Source organism: Fusarium oxysporum, chromosome IV, assembly GCF_013085055.1.
Source record: "Fusarium oxysporum Fo47 chromosome IV, complete sequence".
NCBI lineage: Eukaryota > Fungi > Ascomycota > Sordariomycetes > Hypocreales > Nectriaceae > Fusarium > Fusarium oxysporum.
In genome coordinates, this window is record NC_072843.1 from 240,209 (window position 1) to 266,624 (window position 26,416).

At 48.1% G+C, this 26,416-nt stretch overlaps 9 protein-coding genes and 3 non-coding genes across 12 annotated transcripts; 8 read left to right on the forward strand and 4 right to left on the reverse strand.

The window, feature by feature from the left end:
- Positions 1-1,333: 1,333 nt before the first annotated feature.
- On the reverse strand, positions 1,334-2,697 carry FOBCDRAFT_219663 (uncharacterized protein). The gene has a single exon (XM_031180205.3). It carries the CDS (start codon positions 2,650-2,652, stop codon positions 1,633-1,635), a length of 1,020 nt encoding a protein of 339 aa, XP_031046092.2. The 5' UTR covers positions 2,653-2,697; the 3' UTR covers positions 1,334-1,632.
- Positions 2,698-2,842: 145 nt separating this feature from the next.
- On the forward strand, positions 2,843-4,273 carry FOBCDRAFT_219664 (uncharacterized protein). Its single transcript, XM_031180204.3, has one exon. It carries the CDS (start codon positions 2,927-2,929, stop codon positions 4,160-4,162), a length of 1,236 nt encoding a protein of 411 aa, XP_031046091.3. The 5' UTR covers positions 2,843-2,926; the 3' UTR covers positions 4,163-4,273.
- A 73-nt stretch (positions 4,274-4,346) lies between these two features.
- FOBCDRAFT_t85 lies at positions 4,347-4,455 on the forward strand. Its single transcript has one exon. It is a non-coding gene; the product is annotated as a tRNA-OTHER (tRNA).
- A 121-nt stretch (positions 4,456-4,576) lies between these two features.
- On the forward strand, positions 4,577-4,685 carry FOBCDRAFT_t86. Its single transcript has one exon. It is a non-coding gene; the product is annotated as a tRNA-OTHER (tRNA).
- Positions 4,686-5,343: 658 nt separating this feature from the next.
- FOBCDRAFT_271979 (uncharacterized protein) lies at positions 5,344-5,957 on the forward strand (the record flags this gene model as incomplete). Its single annotated transcript, XM_054704077.1, has 2 exons — positions 5,344-5,607; positions 5,655-5,957. 2 exons carry the CDS (start codon positions 5,344-5,346, stop codon positions 5,955-5,957), a joined length of 567 nt encoding a protein of 188 aa, XP_054560052.1.
- A 462-nt stretch (positions 5,958-6,419) lies between these two features.
- Positions 6,420-11,413, reverse strand: FOBCDRAFT_238530 (uncharacterized protein; the record flags this gene model as incomplete). Its single annotated transcript, XM_059610219.1, has 10 exons — positions 6,420-6,593; positions 6,648-6,929; positions 6,986-7,158; positions 7,198-7,913; positions 7,966-8,067; positions 8,191-8,601; positions 8,653-9,614; positions 9,705-10,235; positions 10,311-11,115; positions 11,208-11,413. The coding sequence occupies 10 exons, from the start codon at positions 11,411-11,413 to the stop codon at positions 6,420-6,422; spliced, it is 4,362 nt and encodes a 1,453-aa protein (XP_059464602.1).
- A 254-nt stretch (positions 11,414-11,667) lies between these two features.
- Positions 11,668-11,978, forward strand: FOBCDRAFT_219665 (uncharacterized protein). Its single transcript, XM_059609536.1, has one exon. The coding sequence runs from the start codon at positions 11,678-11,680 to the stop codon at positions 11,906-11,908; it is 231 nt and encodes a 76-aa protein (XP_059467041.1). The 5' UTR covers positions 11,668-11,677; the 3' UTR covers positions 11,909-11,978.
- A 164-nt stretch (positions 11,979-12,142) lies between these two features.
- FOBCDRAFT_t87 lies at positions 12,143-12,214 on the forward strand. The gene has a single exon. It is a non-coding gene; the product is annotated as a tRNA-Pro (tRNA).
- Positions 12,215-12,973: 759 nt separating this feature from the next.
- FOBCDRAFT_259132 (major facilitator superfamily domain-containing protein) lies at positions 12,974-15,056 on the reverse strand (the record flags this gene model as incomplete). Its single annotated transcript, XM_054704079.2, has 1 exon — positions 12,974-15,056. The coding sequence occupies exon 1, from the start codon at positions 14,984-14,986 to the stop codon at positions 12,974-12,976; it is 2,013 nt and encodes a 670-aa protein (XP_054560054.1). The 5' UTR covers positions 14,987-15,056.
- A 1,165-nt stretch (positions 15,057-16,221) lies between these two features.
- FOBCDRAFT_179834 (uncharacterized protein) lies at positions 16,222-18,846 on the reverse strand (the record flags this gene model as incomplete). The annotated part of the gene is made up of 6 exons (XM_031180196.3): positions 18,710-18,846; positions 18,480-18,656; positions 18,121-18,432; positions 17,769-17,802; positions 17,437-17,688; positions 16,222-17,390 (listed from the first exon to the last, which is right to left on the reverse strand). Exons 2-6 carry the CDS (start codon positions 18,654-18,656, stop codon positions 16,222-16,224), a joined length of 1,944 nt encoding a protein of 647 aa, XP_031046083.3. The 5' UTR covers positions 18,710-18,846.
- A 14-nt stretch (positions 18,847-18,860) lies between these two features.
- FOBCDRAFT_219672 (SNF2 family N-terminal domain-containing protein) lies at positions 18,861-24,449 on the forward strand. The gene has a single exon (XM_059609537.1). It carries the CDS (start codon positions 19,099-19,101, stop codon positions 24,142-24,144), a length of 5,046 nt encoding a protein of 1,681 aa, XP_059467042.1. The 5' UTR covers positions 18,861-19,098; the 3' UTR covers positions 24,145-24,449.
- Positions 24,450-24,606: 157 nt separating this feature from the next.
- Positions 24,607-26,356, forward strand: FOBCDRAFT_249283 (uncharacterized protein; the record flags this gene model as incomplete). The annotated part of the gene is made up of 5 exons (XM_031180190.3): positions 24,607-25,131; positions 25,175-25,518; positions 25,763-25,915; positions 26,058-26,139; positions 26,214-26,356. Exons 1-5 carry the CDS (start codon positions 24,738-24,740, stop codon positions 26,354-26,356), a joined length of 1,116 nt encoding a protein of 371 aa, XP_031046077.3. The 5' UTR covers positions 24,607-24,737.
- Positions 26,357-26,416: the final 60 nt, after the last annotated feature.

Genomic DNA, 26,416 nt, shown 5'->3' on the forward strand with positions numbered 1-26,416 from the left:
CGTTCTGGCCTAGGTATTAGGTCTTACCGTCAAGCCGTTGGGAACGTTTGGAGATTAGGACATGACTATACGTCTGCTAATTTCCGTCTCCGCGCGAGCAGAGTGACTCATGAATAAGATGTCGGCAAAACTAGACATTGACTCGGATAGAAAAATGATGAAACATATCCAGTAGATAGAGTTTGACTCGTAACGTCGGCAAATTCTTGAATCGTCTCCAATTCCATAGTCAAACTCTCCTTCAAGTCCCCGTCGGAGGATACAGGGATAAAATACTCCTCTTCCGGACTCCAACTCGCTTATGCCGTCTCGCGCTCCTATAAGACCAACAAGCCCCTTTGTTCTTGCTTAATACGTCGTATCTCTCAATGTAACTGCAGCCTCGTTATGAAACGGGAATGCTATTTGATCGGCGACAGCGTATCTCAAAAGAATCTCTCCGGCCAAGGATGGTCCAATCGGTTTTGGGTTTAGCTGCCGCGCCCCTTTTACTCGCGACAAGGGGATGAATCCGAAAATTCACTAGGGTTCGTATCCAAGCGGGTTTGCCGCCGTTGCCGTTGACGTTGCAATGAATGAGACTGGGATGGATAGAAATCGGAAGGGATAGTTGTCAAAGCGTTGATTATAGACAAATATTGTTCTTTCCATCCAAGCGCGAGTTCTGAGATTTGCATTGCCTTTGTGTCCGTCTCTTGTCGTCGTGTGTTGCCTCGATATTAAATGTAGTTATGTATATTAAGAAAGTTTCCTTACTTGTAGCATCCGCTTAACAAATTCGTATTAACTTATAGTCTACATCTAATAAATTCAAATACTCACAGTGGGAAAGTATTCCCCTTTTCTCAGTCATTCATGGCGACGAGTTTGTAATGCAGGACAGGTTTGTTCATACTACTTTTCAATCAATGTGCTGTTGACTTGTTTGTTGGTTTGCTTCCAGTGGACCTGTTGAGCAAGTAAAAGCAAATAATCCTTGTGAAACTGTGTCTTAGGTTTTCTTGATGCTAGTCGTTATGTTGTCCTGCGGGTTGTCCCCTGAACAACGTGTCAACGGCCTGGTTGATGTGAATACCCGTCAACTCAGTATCAGAAACAAAATATCAGTGACAGCCAAGGGTCGCGGTCTCTGTATATCAACGAAAGGGCGCTTAGGTTGGGACTTGCTCTCTACACGTGAAGTTGATGAAGTGTGGATTTTGGAGGGGTGCCTGGTTCCTTGTCTGCTACGGCCTACAGCCAATGGACGATATCTCTTGTTGGGAGAAGCGTATGTTCATGGTATCATGTATGGAGAGGCTTTAAAGGTTTGGATCTCGACAAACTTGACCCGGTCATTATTGTCTAGTCTAGAAACTCCAGTATACTTTATCAGTTTATTAAGGGCATTTGAACTCAGTGGAACACACTCAGTTGGTTTATCGCGGTGTTTCTGCAGAAGGTCCAAGTCGCTAAATGGTAAAAGTGAGATTGGACAAATGTTGTAGGTTCCTTAGCACTTCATAGGGTGAGGAAATCCATTACTGGCAGGCTATACATTGGACGGCAGATAGATCACATTGCCAAACCGCATATATGGCAATCCAAGCCAATACGAGAAGCTGATCCGAAGCTTGACAATTAGAAACAGTGTCAATCGTCTAGGAAACCACCAAATTGCTCATCTAGAATGTCGAACTCTGGCTCCGAGTCCTCCTGAGTCGTTTCGCCATCATCATCCCATGCCGCATTGCCATCCAGTTTCATTGTTTTGCCAGTCAACACATCTAGCGACCGTGTATCAAATCGTGGAAGGGTTTGAGTCAGAATCCTTATGGTTTTAGGGGATGCCATTCGAGTTACAAGAGCCTCCGCCTGTTCCCGTATGTCCGCTTTCAATTGAGTCCACCCCCCGCCCTGAGAACCGCATTGTTGAGAGTGAGACGCTGACGTTATGCCCGGCAGATCTGGAAGCAGACTCAATTTGACGACCACCGTACTTAACCGTAATTTACTATCGAGATCTTGAGTTTTCAATACCTCAGGGCAGATACTGCGCATCCATAAGTGAAGGGTTCTAAGAGTGGGAAGAAGAGCAGCGATAGATGGGCAAATGTGACGTTCGTTCCCTTGCTCCAGAGAGGTGCCAGATAGGTCCAGCACCAAAACGCTCAGATTTTGCACTGAGAGCAAAGCTTGCACCGTAGATAGTGACAGATAACCCTCCGGGGTGGAAAAGGGATGAGTAGATCTCCAGGCCCGTACGCGCAATGTACGCAATCTATGAGACTGTTGGACGATAATGGCAAGCTGAGCGATGTCGTCATTTAGGGTCTTTTTCCGAGTCTCGACCAAGTTCCTACGAAATCCTAGGGTAGCAGGCTGTAAATTCGACTCCTGCAGTGGAGAGGTGTCGTATTGGTATCCTCTTAGATCAAGATCTAGGTTTTCCAGGTTGCTTTCAAGCGGCGAAGCCTTTTTCGTTGCCGTAGAGATGATGAGATTTCGAAGGCCCTCTTGAGAAAGGGTGATGGAATTGAAGCATGCAGGAAGAGCGAAACCGAACCACTCTTTGCAGACTGTGAGGCGGCCTATATCCTCGTGAAAGAAAGACGAATCAAGTTGACCAAAGATCTTTCTTAGAATCTCGGTGGGTAAGCGTAGGAGTGGCATTGCAAAGTTGAGCAATATGAGTTGAGATAAGTTGCTGCAATGGCGAGACGCACGAGTTGTCGGTTATGTTGTTGGGAGAAAGTCACTCTTGATTGGCTGATTGTTTCAAGCCTCCCCGCATCGTTCGCGGATAAAAAGTAGCGAATCACGACGCGTCTACAGATAAAAGCATTCCAGAGCCTCAGCCGTTCTCTGAGTGAAGTGAACGATGACAGGGTCTACACGACTCTCCTTCATTTCTTGCGCACAAGGCATCTCCAGCTGAACAGGCAAGATGGAACGACCAAGCGACTCTTGGCAGGGTTTTGACAGTATGAAACCAGAGTCAGAGAAATATAAGAGAATTCAGCTCTTGTTCTCTTCGGCAAACTTTGAATATCTGGAGACGTGTGCGATAGAGTCACGCAGGAAACATCAGCCAGGCTTATCTCCAGATGTTTCATGTCGCATCGATCGGAATCATTTCACATCCGGGTTCAACAATATTGTCCTGGAAATTGCATTTTCGGACAATGAAATCTGGATCGCTCGCATTCCTCATCAAACACTGAACAACAACGATAAAACATCATTACTCAGTGAGATTGCCACAATGAGGATTATCCAGCAACACACTACCATCCCTATTCCTCGAGTTTTCGACTTTGAGATGTCTGCAGATCAACCCTTTGGCTACCCTTACGTGTTCATGAAGCATCGTGGTCACTCCCTTCCGAATGGTCTGGCGACAACTATACCTTCCGAACATCATCCCAAAGTAGCGAAGCAGCTCGCAAACGTCTTTACAGAACTTCAAAACCTAACCTTCAGCCGCATTGGGCGTCTTTGGTGTGGAGATACAGCTGATCAACATGTTGAAGTCATTGCTATGGATTGGCACGCTACGCCAGGGCCTCTGGAAACGTCGTTTGAGTATTTCTACAATCAGAGACAAGCCGAAAATCGTGAATCGATTGACTTGCATCCAGATGACCCGGACTGGTTGACAGCATGCTGGGTACTGAAATCAGGTCTTACCCACATGATCATCGAGGATAGGATCGAAGGCCCATTTCCTCTATGTCATCTCGATCTACATTTTGGCAATATGCTGTTTGACAAAGAGTACAATTTGACGGGAATTATTGATTGGAGTAGCGCCCAAGCTGCTCCTCTAGAGCAGTTGTCTGTGTACCCAGAATTCGCCACGTTTCCAGGGATGTCAGAAGAGGAGAATCAGCCCATGGTCGACTTCAAGGATCTTGTTGTGCAATCCATAAGGGAGATAGAGCAGGATCAAGAAAGAAAGCCGCCTCTTGACAACCCAGATTTGGATATTTTAGGGCAATCGAGTCTTACACCCCTTTCCACTTACATGGCTTGCAAAGGTGCAGAGATCACCTATCGTCAGTACATGTCTTCACCCCGAGGAAGCCTCTTTGCTGGTAAGATGGTTGCAGGTCTTATCTTTGGGAAAAATGTTACTTGGAACCAGCTGAAAGAGGTGTACGGTGTGATGCCGCTTTTCTAGCTGCGATTAGCTATTATCTACTCATATATCTATAACCTTTGCTTCCGAAATCCAACCACTGGCGTGGACGTATATGATGGCACTCTGATGATATAAGGAATTCTATAGATATCTGTGAGGATTCCCAGCACTAGCTCAGCCTATATCAGCCAAAGATGCATAGCTCATTATCATCATACAGACGTCCGCTTTGGCGCAGTGGTGCGCGTACTGCGTTGCTACCCATCCAGGGACCCCTTCGGGAGTCACCTCTCTACAGTAGTAAGGTCCAGGTTCGACTCCTGGGAGCGGAAGAGTATTATTTTTACCCTTTCTTCCTCTTTCTTATACAAACAGTGCATTGCTAATCTCGATACTGTCCTTGTCCATCCTGGATCAACCAAAGATATACACCTCATGATTAACAGTCAGAAGTCCGCTATGGCGCAGTTGGACAGCGCACATCGCATTACCTATCCAGTGACCTCTTAGGGGGTTGCTCTTTACAGCGGTGAGGTCCAAGGTTCGAGTCCTTGTGGTGGAAAAGCTTTGTTTTCGCAGTTTTGCTCTTGTATATGAACTGTGCGTTGTCAATCTCAATACTGCCGGAGAGTAGCATAATGACATTACTGACGCGGCAATTAATGTTGTTATTTCTATGAGTAAATAGCTCTTACTGTATCTTGATTAATACTCTAGAAACTCTGTCACCTGTATTTGTTATATAAGCAGTTCTCATAATTAAATAGAAGCCATGAACAATAGAGGAGAATCTTATACGAACTTCACAATGTATAGGGACATTCTAGCTGCGGCGAAGTGAGGAGTACCTGCTAGACGCAGTACAATACATATCTGCTAAACAATCATTCGTCACAAACAAGAGGTACCCAAGCCGTTTGTTTATGGCACTGCAGGGGACCGACAAACGCTGCAGCCAGCCGTTTACAAACGGCATTGCCTGCCATCCACCATAAATCCCTAACCCTGCTTGTGTTCTGCCTTTCTAGACCATCTCCAGAACTCTTAGAGTCATCTCGAGTCCCATTAAAGATCTGACGAGAGATCGAGACGCCTCTCACTGCCATACATCATGGCTTCCAACGACGCCCAACTCGCGAATCTGCGAGACAAAGAGCACTTCCCAGCATTCGAAGACCTAGCCTGGGACAATCATCTTGACCCTCACTACTACCGCGAAAATGAATGGTTTCTGGGAGCCTCACAAGCACTGGGTGTTCATCGGCGAGATCGTCGAGGTCGAGATCGATATCCGCGTTAAGCTCACCGTCAAGGACCGAGATGGTTTAGAGATTCCGGTTGCTATCTACACGGAGGCCCGTGGTGTCGAGATCGGCCCCTCGAACCTTCAAGTCGGAAACACTGTCGTCATCTTCTATGCTGTCAAGCATCTCTTCATGGATATGACCATCGGTATCCGCCACGAAGACCTTCAGTACCTCAAGGTTAATATGCTCTCCCTCAACGTCTTCTTATGCTAATTCTTTTGCAGATCTTCCCGATTTCCGTCGACAACATGATGCAGCTCAGCGACAGAGTCCAAACTCACGCTACCCTCACCGACGGGATGAGAACCTGCCACGCATGCAGCAAGAAGTCGGCCAAGCTGATGAAGTGTGCTAAGTGCGGTTTCTTTTGGTACTGCAGCCAGAAATGTCAGCTCCGCGGTTGGAACGAGAAGGGTCACAAGGCGGATTGCAAGATGCTTCGGGATGGCAATTTCAAGGGGCTGTTCTCTATCAAGTGGGGTGAGTTTCACAACCACATCTCTTTCCCGCTGCGCATTTCACAGTGATGGGGTTTGGGTAGACTGGATTTGGTTGCTGAGATCGAGTTGCATGGTTGCATTGTAGACTGGTCTCATCTGGTAAATTGAGTTTGGTACACTTGAGAAATCTTGAGATACTCAGAATAAGGTCCTGCTTCTTTCAACCGGTAGAAGATGGCGTTGTTAATACAGATTTCGCGTGACAAAGAATAAACTGCTTCGTCAATGAACTTGGACAAGATATACTAGTCCATTCAAGCCAATCCTTACATCATCGGTAATGTGATCACGCAATAAGGCCGCAGTTGCTGTAAACTTCTTCGGGTGGAGGTAGCACGAAACAGGCACCTGCTTCGGAGGCACCCAATTGAAGTAGGCGGAACAGTTTAATCAGGTCCTTCCTAATCAGACATCTGCGAGTATCCTTACAACTACTCCAACTGGCATCGCCCAAACTACTGGCGCTGAATCTCAGCCGCTGTGGTAAGCTTATACCAACCCATACACCTTATATCCTTCATTCGACCTAAAGTCGAGAGCCCCCTCCAAGTAGAGACTCCAAGGATTTAAAAAGAATCGAAAGCTTGGGCCACCTTCTGCTTCCAACTGGAAAACCCGAATGAGGATATAGACGTTGCCTAAGTCCCCTTCGTACTGGCGCATCTACCAAAGCGTTAGCACAGAGATATATACCATGGCAATCACTGTATTTCAGACCTTGTCAAGTTGATTCTGGGACACGAAACATGGCTCACTGCAAGGACCTAGTGTTGCCTTGACCTCAAGATGAAACTTCGTGTTATGAGTCCATTCGACGATTACGTCCATGCCAGCCTCTCGCAGCACTCCCTTCATTTGACCAAAACGATCCTGGTATGTAAAGTCGGAAAAGTCCTTTTCGCGTTCAGTGAATCGGGGATGCCCGGCCTCGACTCGCAACTTACTCGTCCAATTCTCATACGTCCAATCCTTGATACGAGATTGAAACATACGATAAACCTGCAAAACATATATTTCAGGGACTAATAGTTTGATGATTGCCTAGGATGACATACGAAACGCTCCCCAAGGAACCCAATCTCTCTATATCTGTTAGATGGACTTTCAAAGGCTCTAGGAGAATTTTGAGCGGGTCTTGGGCCATTTGAGCTGATGATACTCTGGTAGAACGGAGTCTCTATGGGTGAATAGCGAGGCAAAGAAAGATCTCCCCCGCTAGATGGGTCTTCTGCTGTTTGTGTTAGCAGACGTTAGTCTAGTATAGCACCAAACTGAGCAGTACTTCTCGGAGTTTTCGCAACTGGTGTCTCGTCTGCATGAAACACGGCCGGTCCTTGGACGATTCCTTGGCTCCTTGAGTTGTGAGAAGGAGTCACTTCGTGCCGTTGGATAAGTCGAGGCGAGCTTTCTGGAGTGGTGAAAGTTTCATCGTTGCCACCTGCTGCTGGTGAGATTCTAAGATTCCCTAATTCTCTTGCCAAGTCGATAAGCCAGCTTTCGTTTCCGCTCTCCATCATTTCCTCTCTGTCAGAATCGTTAACTGAGTAGTCTGTGGTTGGATGTATAATCGTCATCGCTTTATCCTCATAGTTGCTTTCTTGGTCCTCACCGTCGCTTTCTTGATTGCCAGTATCTCCATTGTCCAAGTTATCGGGTATTTCGATATTATATCTCTCCAGGATGACAGAGAGTTGGGCAATAGGTTCTTTCAGGAGGAGGGTGACCAGCTGGGTGTGCTCGGCCCCAAGGTCCAATAGACTACTGAAATACTTCAGCAATTCAAGATCGACCTGGAACTGCTCGGCCATGGCTATATCTTCACGGATGTAGATGTTTTTGACCTCTCCATCGTCTCTGATGGTGATTAACTTGTCCTCATCGCTTATCTCAATGTCTCCCAATCGACTTTTGGCAAGGATTGATGATACTGACCACATTTGCACCGTGATATCCTCGACGAGTGCCGGCTGATCTGTCGCTAGGCTAAACATCAATATGTTAGCGCAAACCCATCTCGTAGTATAGTTATACATACGCAATATAGTCAAGTCGAGTCATCAAATCACCTTCCCGGCGCAAGTCACGAATGCATGTGCCTCTCGGTTCAGTTGTTTGTTCAACAGCACAAGAGAGAAACCTTTTCTCGCAATCCAGATCCTCAAAGAGGGCACGCAAAGACTCGGCGCCCTTTACAGGCATGCTAAGCATAGCGACCCTGGATCGAAAAGCTTGTTCCAGAAGTATTTGGTCTGGAACGTACCAATCACCCTCACATATAGACTGTAGTGTGATATTGGGCTGTTCGTCACTGTTTCCTCCTTCAACCACAATAGGAAATACCGCAGCTTCTCGGATTCTTCGAACCTGATCCCTGCTCAGCTCTTCATGGTCACGACGATAGCGCCCTAGTAGAAAGAACAGCTCACTGAAGCGCTGGGTAGCCATATCGCCTTCATCTGAGACAGAACACAGTTCCTCGACAATATCTCCAGTGCTGGCTTGCTTCACACACAGAATGGATATGAATAACTGTCTGCATACGGGGTAGCGATATCTGAGTTTTGTAACCTGCTTCAGAGCACCTGGGCCATCCCAGACGCAGGAGAGATGACTTAACCATTTTGGCTTTGGTTTTTCAACAAACACAAGGGACTCTTCCAGGAAAGCTGTTCTGTGGTGTGTTTAGCATTGACGTTCAGATTGATGTTGTGGTTTTACTTACTTTATCTCCTTCCACTCGGATCGCATGCTTGCGTTCAGTGTTTCGTATATTTCTTTTATTGCACTCTTATCCACCTCATCTACTTGTAGCTGTGCAAGCTTCTGGAGCTCTCGTAGAATTGCTGTGGTATTGCGGGTAGTCAGAACGCCCAGAATTGATAAGAAGTCCCAATTATACTCAGGATTCGGAAGGCTCACAAAGTCGAGATGCGGACATTTTTGCTTCAGCTCTGTAGTCGGGATAGCTAGGCGACCTAGAGGTCTCCAATATCCATCAGAGCCAAGCACTTGAAGTTCTGCCGCAGCCTTGATAATTCTGGGGGAGAGAATGGTTTTTTTTTTCCATTGTAGCCTGATTGCTTGTAGTAAATCCATCACATCGTGACTACGAAGAAAGTGCCACTCGGCGCTCAGTTCGTTATTATATAAAAGTGCCGGGACTGTGGAAAACTCTCGATATGTGGATCCCAGGAGCCACCGTCGAAATGAGTCTGCATCTTCTCGTGGTCGGCCTTTGCACAGCGCAGCCTCATACTTGTCAGAGAGCACCACGAGTGGACTTTGCGCAGTATTCTGATATTTTGCTATCAAACCAGGCTTGACATCGGGGTCGACCAAGTAGAGACGACGCTCTCTGCTACGAATGGCCTTTCCACCTTTTACAGCGGCAAACTCAATATTAGGAACTTCGTATCTGAGACACAATCGATGATCAAAAAGATAAAGAGCGTCTGTGACAAGATCCATTTCTGTGCGGCAGGCCCCCGGAGGCAGATCATGGTGAAGATTGATAATCAGTTCGCAAACTTGGGTGGGACTGTATTCTTGAATTCCCAAGAAACTCAGGAATCTTCTTCTTTCTGGATCTTTAGATACAGAGCGATCCACGAGAAATAGCTCGATACCAGTGGGCACATGCTCTTCGTTTTGCGTAGAAGTAAAAAAGACGCAATCCTGGCGCGCCTTAACCCATGAACCATCCCGAAGAGGGACAATTGGTAAATTTCAGAGCTTCTCTCGTAGTTCTCGTTGGCTGCGAAAGATCGAACTGACCTTTTGATGCCACTTGATTGGCCGTGTCTTGAGGCCGTCGATTCCAACTTCATTGATCCATTGCGAAAATTCTAGCCACAGATTATTGATGTCAAGACTGTCGACCCCAATCAGGGAGAGTTCCGGCCTGACACTATCATACTTGAATGACAAGTGCGTCTGCAATAGTGACGGGAGGTCGAAAAGAGCTCCGTTCTCAAATCTCCAATCTCTGGGTACGTAGTAGAGATCAGTAGGCTTTCGTAGGGTGTCGTCCGCTCCCGACTCAAGCAAAGGTGTCTTACGCAGGGCATTCATCATATTTTGATGGAGACCATGCCAAAATCCTGAGGTTTCGGGATGGCGAGGGAGGTATTTCGGCCACATGTAGCAAAGTCCCTCCCCATCTCGGATAGGGGATAGTGCAACAAGACGACGAATTGAGGCCACGAAGGCAGTCTGGATCAAATCCCTGAGAGACCGGTTCCAAAGGCTTGATTCATCGAGACCCTCTCGACTGGCTACAAGTATAAAGTCCCCATGGATGAGAAACTAAACTGAATAAGCCAACAGTATCAAATGCTTGCATGCCTATGTAAAACTCGCTTCAACGGAAGGGTCACTTACACGGAAGCCAAAGTCATCAACTGGGAGGAAAGCAAACACCTTTTGAGTGGTGAATACGGGAGTGGCTTCATTATCGACCGTGAATGCTATCACAACCTCGGAAGAATCAATGCCTTCTCTCTGGGGCACCGGAGGCAACTTTTTGGCAGTATATCGGTGGACGATGTATTCTTTTGAGTGTACGGCGTCGCTCTGAACAGATATCTTTACAGTTTCTCCGTCATATCTCGGGTCTAATCTGGTGATCTTGCGTCGATATTGCTTGTTCAAGCCACGGATAGATATATGGACCTGGTCCAGATTTCGTAAGAAGAGCAACATATCTGGCTCGATACTGTTTAGCTCCTCCTTGATGACATCGTAGTCGCGTTGACTTTTCAACTCCAGCAGGAATTGCGTATGATCGGCTACGCGATCTGCAGTAGGAAATTGTGAGGTAATGGGAAGAATCATTCCGATGCGGGCATTGCGATCAAACTTGAACTCGTAAAACCCACTTGCAACGTGGACCACATCAGCTACCTTGAACACGGACTTGAATCCGATGCCCTTTTCGCCGATGCACGACTTCGAATTGTCAATGGTGGCGGCCTTGGTACTTTGACCGACTCGTGTCAGAGCGTCAAGTTGCTTGAATGTGAAGCCAACTTCGTTACAGTCAGACCGGAAATATCTATGACCTCCATTATTGTACAATGCCAGTCGCAGACTGGGCACAATTTCAGAATCATACTGGTTGTCATCCGCATTCTGGATTAACTCGAGAATGAAATGTGTTGAAGCTTTGTAGAGTTGATCGGAAACGCTATTGGTAAGTAGTCAGTACAAGATATGATACTCCTGGATAAAAGTACACGCATTTTAAGTGCCTGGTCCAGACTTTGTACAAGAACAGACTCCTCTGGTTGTTCTCTACCAACGCCCCTCCTTTGACGAAGAGTTTCCAGATGAGCATCCGCCTCGGCCTTAGTGGTTGCGACGGAATCCATCAAGTGAGTAAAACGAGGTAAAGAGTGAGTTGTGAGTGCGGATGCTGAACCAAGCAGGCCAACCCATGAGCTTGTATTGTGATACGGTTTACGTGAGGTTTTTACTGCATCCATCCTTCCCCGCTCTATTTGAAGCAAGTCAACTTGGGCGCGCGTAAACTGACTTCAACGGGGGCCGACTGGCACAATGATGACTAGGGTTATATGCATGTTGGTTGTATCATTTATAAATGCAGGGATTATAGAGCAGTGGTTCGACAGAACAAAGCATGATATGAGGAATCCCCGCTTGCCACGCGTACCGTTGGCTGTCGATGGATTCTGATTTAATAAGAGACTTTTATACATCGCCTTTACTCTAATATATTCCCGCGTCTAATGAACGATGCTAAGAAACGAGTTGTCGTGCTTTTTCAGTACGGTTGGTTTCTGACGGCCCCACTCGGTGTTGGTGATGCGGGGGAGCTCCGAAAGTCCGGAGAGCCTCATGCTGACACAAAGCACAAGAAAAACTGTGTGCCAGAGAGAGCAACTTATATGCTTGGAAGAGGACAGAATGTGACTGCTCACGTGAGTAGTGCGTCTGCTCTAATTTGCTATGATGTGTGACTAGCTTCCAAGTTTCGTGAGCTTGAGATACCACGATGTGGTTGTCCTGTTACAAATGGGAATGAGTGACCTCGGCGAGCATGAGAACGTGTACTCCGTACTGGAGGCTGGGAAATTGCTGACAGGCTTCTGAGGGTGGAGAGCAAGAGGGTGGCGGTGCCTGAAGACTCTCCCTTGCTAGAACATTACGATCATATTGCATTTCTACGGTTTGCTTGTTAATAACTACGATTCGGCTTCATGGTCTAGCGGTATGATTCTCGCTTTGGGTGCGAGAGGTCCCGGGTTCAATCCCCGGTGGAGCCCTAATTGTTTCTTTTTGACTTTGGTAATGCTGGTGAGGCATTTTCGTGCTGTTCTGGTGAGGATTTTAGTTTTGATGTCGTCCCACTTTTGTGTTGGCTCGCTTATGGTGCATCACATGACATCCCGCGGGAACGGCCGCTCTGGGGCTCTGTCGTGGGATTTCATTGGCTCCACTCACTTAAGCTTAAGAGCGTGCATTTTTGAAGATGGAAGGACGTAGCTTAATCGCGACGACATTCCTCAATTGATGATGACGAATTGAGGCGAATACTTTGTTGCATGGCATGATAAATGCAGTGTACTTGTGTTTCTTCTTTTTCCTATTTGTTTACGTGTATACAGATGCTGTTCTTGTTACTGCCCGTTGCTTTATGCTTGCACCATAAATTAAATTGATGTGAATACATTCAGTAGGATGAGCACAATGGCCATGTTGACTCTGATGTACGAACAATGACTTAATGATAGAAATTACAATCCAAGATAAAGGACAAGCGAGTAAAAGACTAGTAATATTATACAAGTCTAGAGAATAAAGACTGGCAATATCTCTAGGTGCAGGGTAATTTGAGATTTTCAGAGGCGCATATTTCGGGCATAAACGAGACATAGCAATTAAACCCAGTTAAAGATCAAACAAATCGTCACCATTCATAAGAATGTACTGCTACTATCTACCGTACTCAGCCTCATTATATTTTACCCGTCACCTCTCTCACTACCGACATCAACCATCATCATGGACACTCTGACCCTTACCTAAGCCGCCCCCATTTCAATGTCATGACCCTTGACGCTCCTCCACTCCACCAACATCGCACCAATGATCGTCGCCGACGCGGTTCCAGCACCAACATAGAAACTTGTCGTCAACGCGTCGTTGTACGCGAGAATCACTCCATCAAGCCACTCCTCTCTGATCACGCTGCGAATATTCGTCGCACCAGTCGCGATGACAAAGTATGGGTCAAGACCGGGCACATGCTCATTGATCTTGTTGATGAGCGTGTTGGTGAAGACAGTGTTACCAGCTGTAACGCAGAGCGCACCGCCAAGAGTTTGAGCAAAGACGATGAGGGCTGTGGCTGTAGGGACGTCGACCATTTCGCAGACGACTTGGACGGCGATAAGGGATTGCTGAAGACCGACGCCTACGCCAATGCCGGCGATGAGCTGGTAGCCTATCCATTTGGCTGTTGATGTTTCGACTTCAAATGTGGTGATGATGCCGAAGCCGATGGCCATGAGGATTGAGCCGGCGATCATGAAGGGTGTGTAGTAGCCCCAGGCAGTGACGGCAGCACCAGCGGCCATGGCACAGAGAACGATGCCGAGAAGCATCGGGAGGTTTCTCACGCCCGACATGATAGGGCTTTGTCCTTGTACAGCCTGGAACCAAATTGGCAGGAAGTACATGGCTGTGAGGAAACACGCGCCCGTATTGAATGAGAAAAAGGCGCCAGCCCAGACGGTGCGCTTTTTGAAGATACGAGGAGGCACAGTGGCGTTTTCGTCCATCTTGTACTGCACATAGACAAACAAGATGAGAAGAAAGGCAGCGAGCATGAAGAGGGATGTGATGACCGAGTCATCCCAGTCGTAGTCGACGCCACCCCATTGCAGAGCCAGCAAGAGACACACGATGGCGGGCATAAAGATGCCAGTTCCGATAGGATCAAGCTGCCAGAAGCGCACTCGCCATGTCGCAGGCTCGATATCACGCTCGGGTTCGGGAAAGAAGAAGAGAATGACAACAACAGTAATGGCACCGATGGGAAGGTTGATGTAGAAACACCAACGCCATGAAACCTTGTCGGTAAAGAGACCACCAAGCAGAGGCCCAGCAACGGAAGAAATGCCCCACATACCACTGACAAGACCCGTATAGATAGGTCTCTTATGAAGAGGTACTGAAAAGGCAAGGATGGTGAGTGCACCAGCAAATATGCCAGCGCCACCGACGCCGGCGATAGCTCGTCCCACGATGAGGGTGACACTGTCGGGGGCGACACCGCAGATGAGGCTACCAACCTCAAAGATAGCAATGGCTGACAGAAAGGTCCACTTGATGCTGCCGTAGGTATACAGCTTACCAAAGAACAGCTGCAGTGCGGCCGTTGTAAGCATGTATGCTGAGCCGTACCACCCCACATCATTGAGACTTTCGAAAGCATCGGTGATTCTTGGAATTGCGGTTGCAATGATGGAGTTGTCTGACGTGTGAGCGAGGTCACTAATGGGGATGGTACACTTACCTAGGGCCATGACGAAGACGGCAAGACAGAGAGCGAGAGTGATCAAGGCGAGCTTCACTCCAGTGGGATACTCTTGATCAGGTCCTGTGGGCTCAACGCCGTCCACGGGAGGTGATGATCGAAGCTTCTCAGTACTCTCTGTTGGAGCAGCAGATCGAGGTCTAATCTCGTTGTGACGCACTGAGCCCATCACAGGATGAGGAAAGTCTCTACCATGATACTCCGGCATACTGTAGTCTGCTGGTAAAGACCGAACACTAAAGTTGCTTGGGGCAATTGACGAAGGTCGACTTATACCGTTAACATCCTTGGACTCTTTAGATCCTGAACCGTTGGGATGGGTTGTGAGCCACTCATCAGCATCCCGAGCAAGCTTGGCCGTTTCTGAATCGAAGTTAAAGTAGCGAGAAGATTCCCTCAAAGATGAGTAAAGAGTTTCTTTTGGTAGACGTACGCTCAGGTGCGAACGACTCGTCGCAGCCATTGAGTAGTCTGGGGCGGACATAATAGAAGCCATCTTGAGTGAGTTTCAACGAGCACTGTTGGAAATAAACTGGAACGAGAGCCAAGCGTGCGGAAAGACAGGCCTTTTAGCTTCATCAATCACCCACGAGAAGCCTGCAGAGTAATGTAACACGACGGAATCTTTTCAGGAAGTTCATGCTGAGTCGATGAACATTTCGTCTTACGTCGGGGGCCAGAGAAAAACACAGCAACAAGACTTCACAAAAGATCTTCACCTGCAGTTGTGGCCTGGCACAACGGTGTGGCATTCCGCCCATGCATATGGGGGCCTGCCATGACTTCAGTGGCCTTGACCAAGAGAAAGCGTGGAACAATAAGATTGTGTAGCGCATTTACTCCTCCAGGCTAGAAATTGCGGCCTAGCGGAAGCCGGAAGCCGTGGGGCTTGAGGATCCTTCGGATTGTCTATTAGCCTCAGATGACTGTCGGAGTTTCCGTTCAGCTTCAGCCGTGGGTAAGCCCATATATCTTGGGATCAATGAGAGTGGCCAATCTCATCTCAGTCGCGCGATGGCCTTGAGGTGGATGTCTATGTGAACACTTTGATCCTTTGACGAACTCGCATAGATCGACATGAAAGCCACGAATAGTATCAGGTCGGCAGTGATCTCGTTATAGGTTGGGTGCAAATGGGCTACACGATATAAGAGGAGGCTTGAGGATGAGAAGTTGTGCCACCCTAACCAAACCAATTCGACCATTTAGAAGAGAACGAGATGGTCAGAACGGTCCCTACTTTTGAGGTTTCGCAATATGCGGACTTACAATACACCCCGAGCCCGAACTCATCCTAGCTTTGTAATGAATGAACTTTGGACCGGAGGACGGAGGTCGAATGGCCGACCTCGAATCCTCCACGTTGAGTGAGTCAACATGACGAGACTGGGTGTTACAACTGTCGTACAAGGTGTTATAAGCTGCCAGTAGCCTGCCATTCATATTTCTGTAAAGTCGTTTACATGCAAGGCATTAAGATGGAAGCCCGGAACCTTCGCGAAGCTGATGAATCATCGCATGTTGTATTAACGACTGCCTGTCGAAGGTCAAACTATGCTTGTGCATCTAACCAGCTAGACAACAAATGTTGATATGTGATAAAACATGGGTTAATGCTACATGTAGGACAAGAGCAACAATGTCGGAAACGGTGAGATATCATACCCCTACCATGTCATATGATGCGTTCCGGAATTGACTACAAGGGGACCGCCTAATCCGCTCGTAAGATCAAATGATATCCTCAGCTAGGTTTATCAACTCGTAAGGGCTACCAAAGTGAGGGCTGATATTTTGCTGTTCGTGGTTAAGTGTCTTTGCAGACTCTGGAGTGTTGGTTCGAGCTCTCTTTGTCGCCCTCTCAATAACATCCAAGTTGAAAGACTCCTGTGGACTGTTGCGTTTCGGCGCAAAGATAAGCCTGGCAGGATTTCTTGGAGTTCCTCGGCCGAATTCGGTCGACCCTTGAATCGCAGGACTGTGTAGCTGAGGTTGCACAAATGACATCGGAGCACTGTTCGGCTGGGGGTACATCTGTTGCGATGCATTCTGGGTCTGATCCAACCTAAACGTGGCGTCGGTGAAAATTGGAGAAGTCGGCCATGCTCGTTCCTGGTTTCTACGAGGCTGCATCTCGGAAGCCAACACATATGGTGACCCTTCTCTTCCTGGCGGGGCGAGAACATAACTCCATGGTGACGTTGGCCCATTTACTGGAGTATTTGGGCATCCAAATGTAGGGTAACCAGAAAATGACATCGTTCCAAGAGCGGCATCATTAATATGTTCCGGGCCCGCTAGTCCACGATGCGCAAAAAGTGGTGGACGTGAGCTGACATGGGAACTATCGGTAGAAGCTGGTGCAGAAGGTTGGCGTTGACGATTCCACATGGCTGGGTTAGGCCAGGCAATTTGAAGGCCTTCTAAAATGTGTTGGGGTGCATGTTGAAAGGAAAAGACAACTGTCTTGTTGACCTTGCCTGTGAACAAAACACTCGGCGAAGCACTGGAAAAGCTTTGGTTGATGAGGAGTTTGATACGGCCGAGGTTGTCGGCTGGGCTCCAATGACGTTGATAGAGCAGTTCCTGCTGGAAAAAGGGAAACTTGAGGCTCTCGTGACCTTGCCTGTTTATGATCAATGGGAAGCGAATGCTGCCGGTGGCAGAGGTAGATCTGCCATCATTAGCAATGATACCAGCAGCCAAATGGGAAGCATACGCAACAAGAGTTCCATCGATAAAGAGCCTGGTTTCAAGGACCGAATTGTTAATATTGAGGATATGATCACCATTTAAATCCTTTAATGCTTTCCAAGAATGGATAGACAGACGAAAGGGAACTCCAGCGTTGAGGCCAGGAACAAAGCACGTAAGGGTGGGAAGAGCAGAGCCCATGGACTCTGCGATGATTAGCTTTGGCGTTGGGCACTCCAAACGTTGACTTACCCGCATGTTGAACGACATGACATGTCACCTTAAATTCCCGAGAGGGAATACTAGAGCCCTCCTCGAAAAGAAGGACATCCCAATCCTCGTAACGCATCTTGATCGGATGGGAGATATGGGGGAGTAGAAGCGATGAATGAGAGTTGGGGGAGATGTTATTGACGACATCATGGCTTGTCTTTGCTCTTACCCAAGATGTTATGTTATGTTTGTAGGAAGGCGACGAGGAGTTTGTTGAGCCAATTTTAGGGACTAAACGTGGTCTATAGGGTTGATTCCAGGGACCGTGACAGGCTTTTAGGACCAAAGGCACCGGCAAGGACAAGACACACTGGTGTAAGTTCGACTCGGTGCAAGCAGGACGGTCTGGGATACTTTTCTAAACAAACAGCAATTAAGGAGCGTTGCCTCGTATCCAACTGTTTCCATTGATTGGCCTCTCATTATACTCAAGTCCCGTGCCACAAACTACACCTTGCATAGTCAAGCCATTTGTTAGCCATATCATGTCAGTTCGTCTCAACCATCAATTGCAATGGTACACAGTCCTAACATCCATTGAACTTAATCCATTGAACCATTCTTTCTTATGTACAAATGAGTATTTTCTCAAGGTTCCTCATCACCCTCCATGCGAGCCTATAACTGTTAGCATACGAATATCCAATATCCTTGACCACTCACCCTTGTAGCTCCAGGGCCACCAAGCTCTCGTTCCAAACCACCCTCAAACTCTCGGGGATAAGCGGGACGGTCGGGATAGTTGAGGTAGACAACTCCAGTAACGCTCAAGAAAACGGCGATAAAGGTTCCGACCATAACAGCACCAGGGCCAGTGGTAGTCCAGGTGTACTCCCAGGGAGAAAAGATTCCAAGAACATCGTTATCCTCGTGAATGGGTTCACCAAAGTTTCGTCGCTCCTGAGGATCCCACCAGTTCGCATGAGGGTCACGGAACTGTCGCTTGATTCGGGGAGGGTTGATGTAGCCGCCGTTCTGCGAGATTATCAGTTTCGCTCCGCCTCGTATCCATCATCACTGACCATTCCGGGATCCTCGGCCTCGCTCAAGCTGGGAGGCTCGGGGTACTTCTGGTCAATGACCTTCTTGTCGGTATACTGATCGGGGAGGAAGGTTCGGCGTTGGATCGTGGGAAGTCGTCGAGCAGCTGTCATGGTGCTGCGCAGGGCCGAGGCCCGCACAATTCGTTGAGGGAGCATCTGAGAAGTTAGCGATCAATTGAGAATGTATCAAGTTCCTCCTGACAACTTACCTCGGCCGAGTGACAGTGTCGCGGCGACCAATTGCTCTGTGACGTGATGTGATGCTCGTTGAAGCTTTAGCCAATGGAGGCTGTGATGATTCTCAACCGAAAATTGGGCCTCAGGCATCAACAAGCGCGTTCGGGCCATTTTCGGTTAGCTCATTCGGAGGTCCAGGGGCGTGCATCTTCGATTCTTCTCCAGCTCAAAAGTTTTGCTGACGACATTGGATTTTACCACTAAATTCCACACAGTTCGCCCGCAAGGCATCTGAACATGTGCAAAATTTGTATGAATATCCGCTGAAGCGCTACTATTCTGTAGACATTAATTTCGACCCCGCAAATGATAGCTTCGCAGAGAAAACGCCCCCTGCGTCCACTGTCTCCACGTTGCGACTATGCCCGAGACCGCGTCGCCCGCCAACGTGCTGCCCAAGTCGGACCCTGATGCCATCAAGGACGAGAACGCGCCTGAGGCGCATGTCAATGGGGATGACGCGTTGAACGGGATGACTAATGGTCACGATGAAACGAACGGCGATGCACCGGAATCACAGCCAAACGGTCATGTCCATGACGATGAACGACCTGCAAAAAGACGACGCACACGAGAATCAACACCTCCACGTACGCCAAAAAAGATTAAGCCCGAGTCGCCACCATGGAAGAAGATATCTGCCGACGGGCCGACGTCATTCACGGAAAATGGACGTCGAAAATCGGGCCGCATCAATACACTCCCAATCGAATCAAATACAAAAACTCGAAGCACGAGGCGATCTGGCGCAAATTCCAATGCTTCCAAACCAAAGGCAGAAATTCAGTTGACTAATGGCAACTCGAGAAAGATGCCCAACGGCTCACACAAAGCTAGCCCCGCCACCAAAGCTCCCTCGAAGCAAACACCCGCGTCGACCCCAAAATCTTCAAAAAAGCCTACAGAAACCCGACCTTCCCGATCCACCCGACGTCGAAGTCCTTCTCCCCAAAAAGCCTCGACTAGATCTAGAAGATCCGCACGATTTAGCGACGTCAAAGACGACATTCAAGAATCGAAAAATGTTACCAATCGATCGCCCCGCATTAAGTTACGAGTCGGACGCTCTGGTGATATTCCTCTAGTGCATCCTGATCAAGTCCGAAAGAAACCCAAGATTGGTACGAACTTTGAAGACTTTTGGGCTCGAGCTGGTGACATTCCTGTTGAAGAGGGTGGACTCCAGGCATCTGAAGATGGCCCTCCTTACACTGATGAAATGGCTGCCAAGGATGCGCGCACCATCCTTCGAATTGAACAAGAAGTTGAAGATGGTGGGCTACTCTCCCAAGGGCGCTGCTCGGTATTCCTCCCGGAAGCAGAAGAAGAGCCGCCTAGGCAATGGGCTCGACAAGACCACATGGTGAAGGCGATGACGAACTTTCGAAAATTGATGCTGGCTGAGCAACAACGGCATCGATTGACCGCGAAAAAGTTGGCTGAAGCTTGTCGAGACGAGTGGTTACGGCGCCAACCAAAGTCAGAGGAAGAGATCGAAGCTGAGCAAAGAGCAATATGGATATCTCGATATCGTGTTGTGATGAAGGCACTTTTCGGTACATGGGAGAATGTTCGTGTTGAAGTCAATCGTCGAAGGTTGGCCGAATGGGAACAAGAAGAGCAGAAGAGAGTCAAGGCAGCTTTGAATGAGGCTGTTAACCTCTCTGAGCAGAAACTACAAGCCCGGAGAGCAGGGTTGGATTCCGAGCAACTTTCTGAAGAGGAAGGGGATGGATTCGATGATCTTAGCGACGACATGAGCATGGACGACGACGATGATGATCTTGACTTGGCGTCGGGAGAAGACGGAGATAATGAAGACGACCCCGACAGCGATATAATGTCATCGGATGAGGAAGAGGGTGACGAAGAGGAGGATTTGAAGGATGTTGGTGATGAGAACTTGACACAAGAACAGCTGCAAGCAAAGTATGCCCATATACCAGAACTCGAAAAGCCGGATGCAGAAACACCGATTACCGAACCAAGCCGCGATGACACTGACGCAGTCGATACTGCCCAAGCAACCGCGACAGAAAATGCCGACACGAGCGACGAGTCTGTTGATATGGATGATGATATGGGGTCTACCGATATGGATAGTGATGAGGAGGGAGATGATGAATCGGAAGAAGAGTCTGATGAAGATGCTGGAGGTGGTCTCCTGGGACTTCTTTTCGGCAAGTCGGAGCTGAAGAAGATGAACGATGAAGCTGCGACAGAAGGGCCAACCGAGAATGGGGATACTGAGATGGCTGACGCAGAAGAGTCAACGCCAAAGGTCAATGGTGTGGTTCAGGATGAGGGAACTTCTGTTGAGAAACACAACGCGATAGAAAATGAAGGGGCCGCCGATATTGCACAGAAACAAACCTCAACACCGACCCTAGAGACTAATGCACCCGACGCGGCGACTAAGGCTGTCCCGGTCGATGGTGATACCGTCACTGAGGCACCGGTGGCGGAGGGCTTCACATCACAAGACACTGAGGTTGTCATGACAGAAGCCACCCAGGAACAAGAATCCGCACCAACTCTACCCTCGGAAAACAACAGATCAACATCAGAACAACCAACTAATCCTCCCAGTCGCGCTCATAGTATGTCTCCCCCTCCTACATCAGAAACCAAGCCATCTGAGCTGGACACGGCTTCTTCTGGGGAGATGATGGTTGTAGACAAAACTGGACCAAGCCGATCTGCTTCACCACAGCAATCATCAAATCACAAGATTGATGTACCATTTCTTCTTAGAGGCACACTACGAGAGTATCAGCGCGATGGACTTGACTGGCTGGCAGGTCTTTACGCCAACAGCACCAATGGTATTCTTGCTGATGAAATGGGTCTTGGCAAGACGATTCAAACCATTGCTCTTCTTGCACATCTAGCGTGTCAACACGAAGTTTGGGGACCGCATCTTGTTGTAGTCCCTACCAGTGTCATGCTCAATTGGGAAATGGAGTTCAAGAAATGGTGCCCTGGCTTTAAAATTTTGGCATACTACGGATCTCAGGAGGAACGAAAACGCAAGCGACAAGGCTGGAACAACGATGATGTGTGGAATGTTTGTATTACCTCATACCAACTTGTTCTTCAAGATCAACAAGTGTTCAAGCGACGTCGCTGGCATTACATGATCCTTGATGAAGCGCACAACATCAAGAACTTCAAATCTCAAAGATGGCAGACGTTACTTGGCTTCAACACCCAAGCCCGGCTACTACTCACAGGCACACCTCTCCAGAACAACCTCACAGAACTTTGGTCACTCCTCTTCTTCCTTATGCCAGCCGAAAATGGTGTGGGTGGGTTCGCGGACTTGCAGGAGTTTCACGATTGGTTCGCAAAGCCTGAATCGCAAATTCTCGAAAGTGGAAGAGAACAGATGGACGATGAGGCACGAGCTATTATCTCGAAGCTACACAAAGTTCTGCGACCATATCTACTACGACGATTGAAAGCCGATGTCGAGAAGCAAATGCCCGCCAAGTATGAGCACGTTGAGTTTTGCCGACTCTCAAAACGACAACGTGAGCTCTACGATGGATTCCTCTCACGGAATGACACGAAGGAGACACTCAACTCTGGCAATTATCTGTCCATCATCAATTGTCTGATGCAGCTGCGAAAGGTCTGCAACCACCCAGATCTCTTCGTCGACCGACCAATCATGACATCCTTCCGAATGAGCAAGTCTGTCGTCTCAGACTATGACTTTATCGAGCAAAGGATTCAGAAGCTACTTCTCGACCCCAAACCCATGAAAGACGTCAGCCTCGGCTTCCTCAACCTCATCCCCACACAATCCGAAACCCTCTCCACAACACAGGCTGAACGAATCTCGCAACTTAGCTCTCATCGAATATTAATGGACCTCAAAGAGGCTCAAAGAACCCGAGCACACCAAGCAAACGACCACTTAGATCCTTCAACAGTCGCATCAAATATCGCATACTTGGAGAGTGGCGCAAGGTGGGGACGTTTTGAAGAACTTCAACACTGCGTATATCTTAATGCCCTGCGCCGCCAGAAGAAGCCTATCTATGGCAAGAATTTGGTAGAGTTATTGACTATTGGTACCGACAAGAGGCCATACAAGCCTCGCCCTAAAGTCCCCCGTCTGGTAATGTCTTGGTTCGAAGAGGAATCGAGGCTCATTCAGTCGATGATACCGACAGTCAATCAACGTGCCGACAGCTTCAAGACGACCATTGAGAAGTTCTCATGTGTTACGCCGGCCGTTGTGACCAGAGACATGGATCAATTTGTCCTCGGTCGCAAAGGAATTGAAGCATTTACAGATGAAGACCTCAAACTCTCGAAACCCGTCCGATGGGCACCATTCCTACCTAAAGAAGCGCCACCCGATCCTTGGCATGAAGGACGCATGCGACTCAGCATTCAATTCCCCGACAAGCGTCTATTACAATACGACTGCGGAAAGCTCCAAGTTTTGGACAAGCTACTGCGAAAGCTTCAGACGGGTGGTCATCGCGCCCTCATCTTTACACAAATGACCAAGGTCTTGGACATCCTAGAACAATTCTTGAACATACACGGCCACAAGTATCTCCGTCTGGATGGTGCTACCAAGGTGGAACAGCGACAGATTCTTACCGACCGATTCAACAATGACCCGCGAATTCTATGCTTCATCCTGTCAACTCGATCGGGCGGTCTCGGCATCAACCTTACAGGTGCAGATACCGTCATCTTTTATGACCAAGACTGGAACCCCGCCATGGACAAGCAGTGTCAAGATCGATGCCATCGTATTGGACAAACTCGCGATGTACACATCTATCGTCTAGTCAGTGAACATACCATTGAAGCCAACATTCTTCGCAAAGCTTCCCAGAAGCAAATGCTAGATGATGTGGTCATTCAAGAAGGAGAATTCACGACGGACTACTTCAACAAGCTCTCTGTACGGGATGTCCTCAGTGACAAACTCGACACGAAGAGCGAAGGATTGGATGCTGCAGACGCTGCCTTGGATAGAGTCCTCGGCGGCCCTGACACCAATACTGATCAGCGACGAGTCGGTCGGGCGCTTGAACAAGCGGAAGACAGAGAGGATGTAGCAGCAGCCCGTGTCGCAGAGAAGGAAATCCAAGCAGACGATGCTGACTTTACCGAGAAGCCCAGCAACAATGCTTCCGGCACATCAACAGCGCGACAAGGTACTCCCGCCGGCAAGTCTGTTCTCGACGGCGGCCTCGACGATCTCGACACACCCCAATTGGAAGAAGAATTGGAGTATAACGCATGGGGTCACAAAATGCACACCATTGACGACTACATGCTCAGCATAATGGCAGAGCAACTCAAAGACACAAAACTCGAACTCCCCAAGGACAAAAAGAAAGGGAAGAAGAAGGGCAAGGACACACGCAAACGGTAAGCAAAGCACATAATAGCCACTCACGGCGATACCACGAAAAAGACATTTTTGTATACTAGTAACATGATCTTTCGGGCGACACAAAAAACGGCGCGGCGGCATGACAGAACACGGCAGTTTTTACTACTTTTTTGCTTGTAGAATTTGGGCGGTGGTAGATGGCATTGGAGTTTCGGGGAGAGGAGGGGCGTGTTATACTAGACTTGTAAGACTTTGATGAGAGAGAATGAAAAAAAGCCAATTGCTGCTCCAACTTTGGGGTCTATTGCCAAGATGTAATGATCAGCTTATGGCCAGCAAGCAGTGAGGATCAGTCTGAGGGTGGTGGTGATCTTGCTGCGCCCCGCGCCCCGCACAGCCACGGTAAGGCAGCACAGGACCAACAGAAGTTGGTTAGCCTGGTTAGGTGTATAAAGCACCCGGAACCCACTCTATTCCAGAAGGTTTTTGGTGTTCTTTGAGCTAAAGCAAGTGACGCTATTCCCGACGTAAAGCGAATTTCTGCGCGGCACCGATACCTATACAACCCCAGCGCAACACATAGCTTTTTTCATCATTTAGCATCACAACTCAACCTATAAACTCATATCAAGATGTCTACTTCCAAAGCCACAGAAATACCCGAGAAAACCCCCGATCTTCCTCCATCATTCCAAGAGACCATGGCCTCATCACCACCCGTCTTCAAAACCCAATTCGCTTGCATGACCTTCAACATGTTTGACCGCATTCGTCTCATCAACTTCACAGAAGCAGAAGTATCAGGCATCAAAGAAGTCGTCGCAGCGCAGTGGTCACCTGGTCTCGCACATGTGCAACCATATGGGGAGTCAATGGAATTCAGGCTTCGTGGAAGGCCTTGGTTGCATAGATCTGGTGGGAACGATGATTCGAGGAGATTAATGCTGAGAATTCTGGAGAAATTGTTTGATATGGGATGGGTGTTGCAAGGATCTATGGAGATCACGCTCAAGTCTGAGAGCAAAGGTAAGACTCTCTTACTCTCCTGTGAACTTGACTGACGTACCAGATTCCCTCATCTTTCGAAAACAAGATCCCATCCCACCGCCCTGCGACTGGATCTGCATATCCTTCGACAACAGTGATAAACTGAAAATCGTAGACTCACCACCCAAAGACCTCACAGATGCAATCCTCCAAACATTTGGTCGTGACGTAAGACGTAGTGAAATCACATCTGACCGCGTCAAGATGCATCTTGCAAACATGCCGTGGAATCCTTCGGGGACAGACACTGTCACGACAAGGATCATACTGCTGAAGTTGATTGAGGCGTTGGAGAGATGTGGGTTCACGATTTATGCTACGATTGGGTCGAAGGGGGAGGATGAGGAGGGGGCGCAGGACTTGTTGGTATGTCAGAGGGTGAAGGGTTGGATTCCTGGGGCGCCTATATGGCATCGCTAGAGATATGTCATATATGAAGCCAAGACGATGAGAGTGATATCCATGGATGTCATTATCTCATGTCTTAACACAAAAGAGAGCCAGAATATTCAAGAGAGGAAAGAGGTGAGATGAAGCAGAGGTCTTATGAAACGAAAACCAGACGATCCTTTCCACGGAGAATAAAGATATTCGAAATATTTGTAGATAGTGCACAACTTTCAAGACTCTATGCGATTTGGTGATCCTGAACACGACGAGGCTTTGGTGGGACAGACCTGGAAGGCAGTGGCGGCCTTCCCCAGATGTAACGCCCCTGATTCAGCGCCTCCCAAAGCGCCGCATTCTTTTCAGTCGGGTTAGGGTTAGTTTTCTTCAGAATCCCATATCCAGATTCTTTCCAAGGCCAGTTCCAGCATCAGCATCAGCATCTTCCGTCCCGCACCGTTTTCTGTTCTTTGACTTAGTCAAATTTCTCTTTTTTTTTTTTTAAAAAAAAAAAAAAGAAAGAAAAAACATATTCCAAAGAAGAAATGGATTCTGCCACCGCCAGTTTGGCCACTGGCCGACCAAATCTCACAGCTGCCGGTAAGCCTTTCTTTCTTAGGTTCTGCGAACAAACACGTTGTTGAATGAGGTATTGAGAGCTAATTTGTATATAGATGTAAAAGCAATGTCGATCAGAGAAATCCTGGCCAACATCCGTCGCAATGTCAAGCCGAATAAGAAGAGACGGAGAAGGGCGAGGCTTGCGGCTTGGAAGAAGCGAAGGGCTCCAGCGGATGAGCTTGTTGCTAGTGGTTGATTTTGGAAGATGGACTAAGGCAAATAACTGAAATCTACTCCCAATTTCAAATTTCCTAAG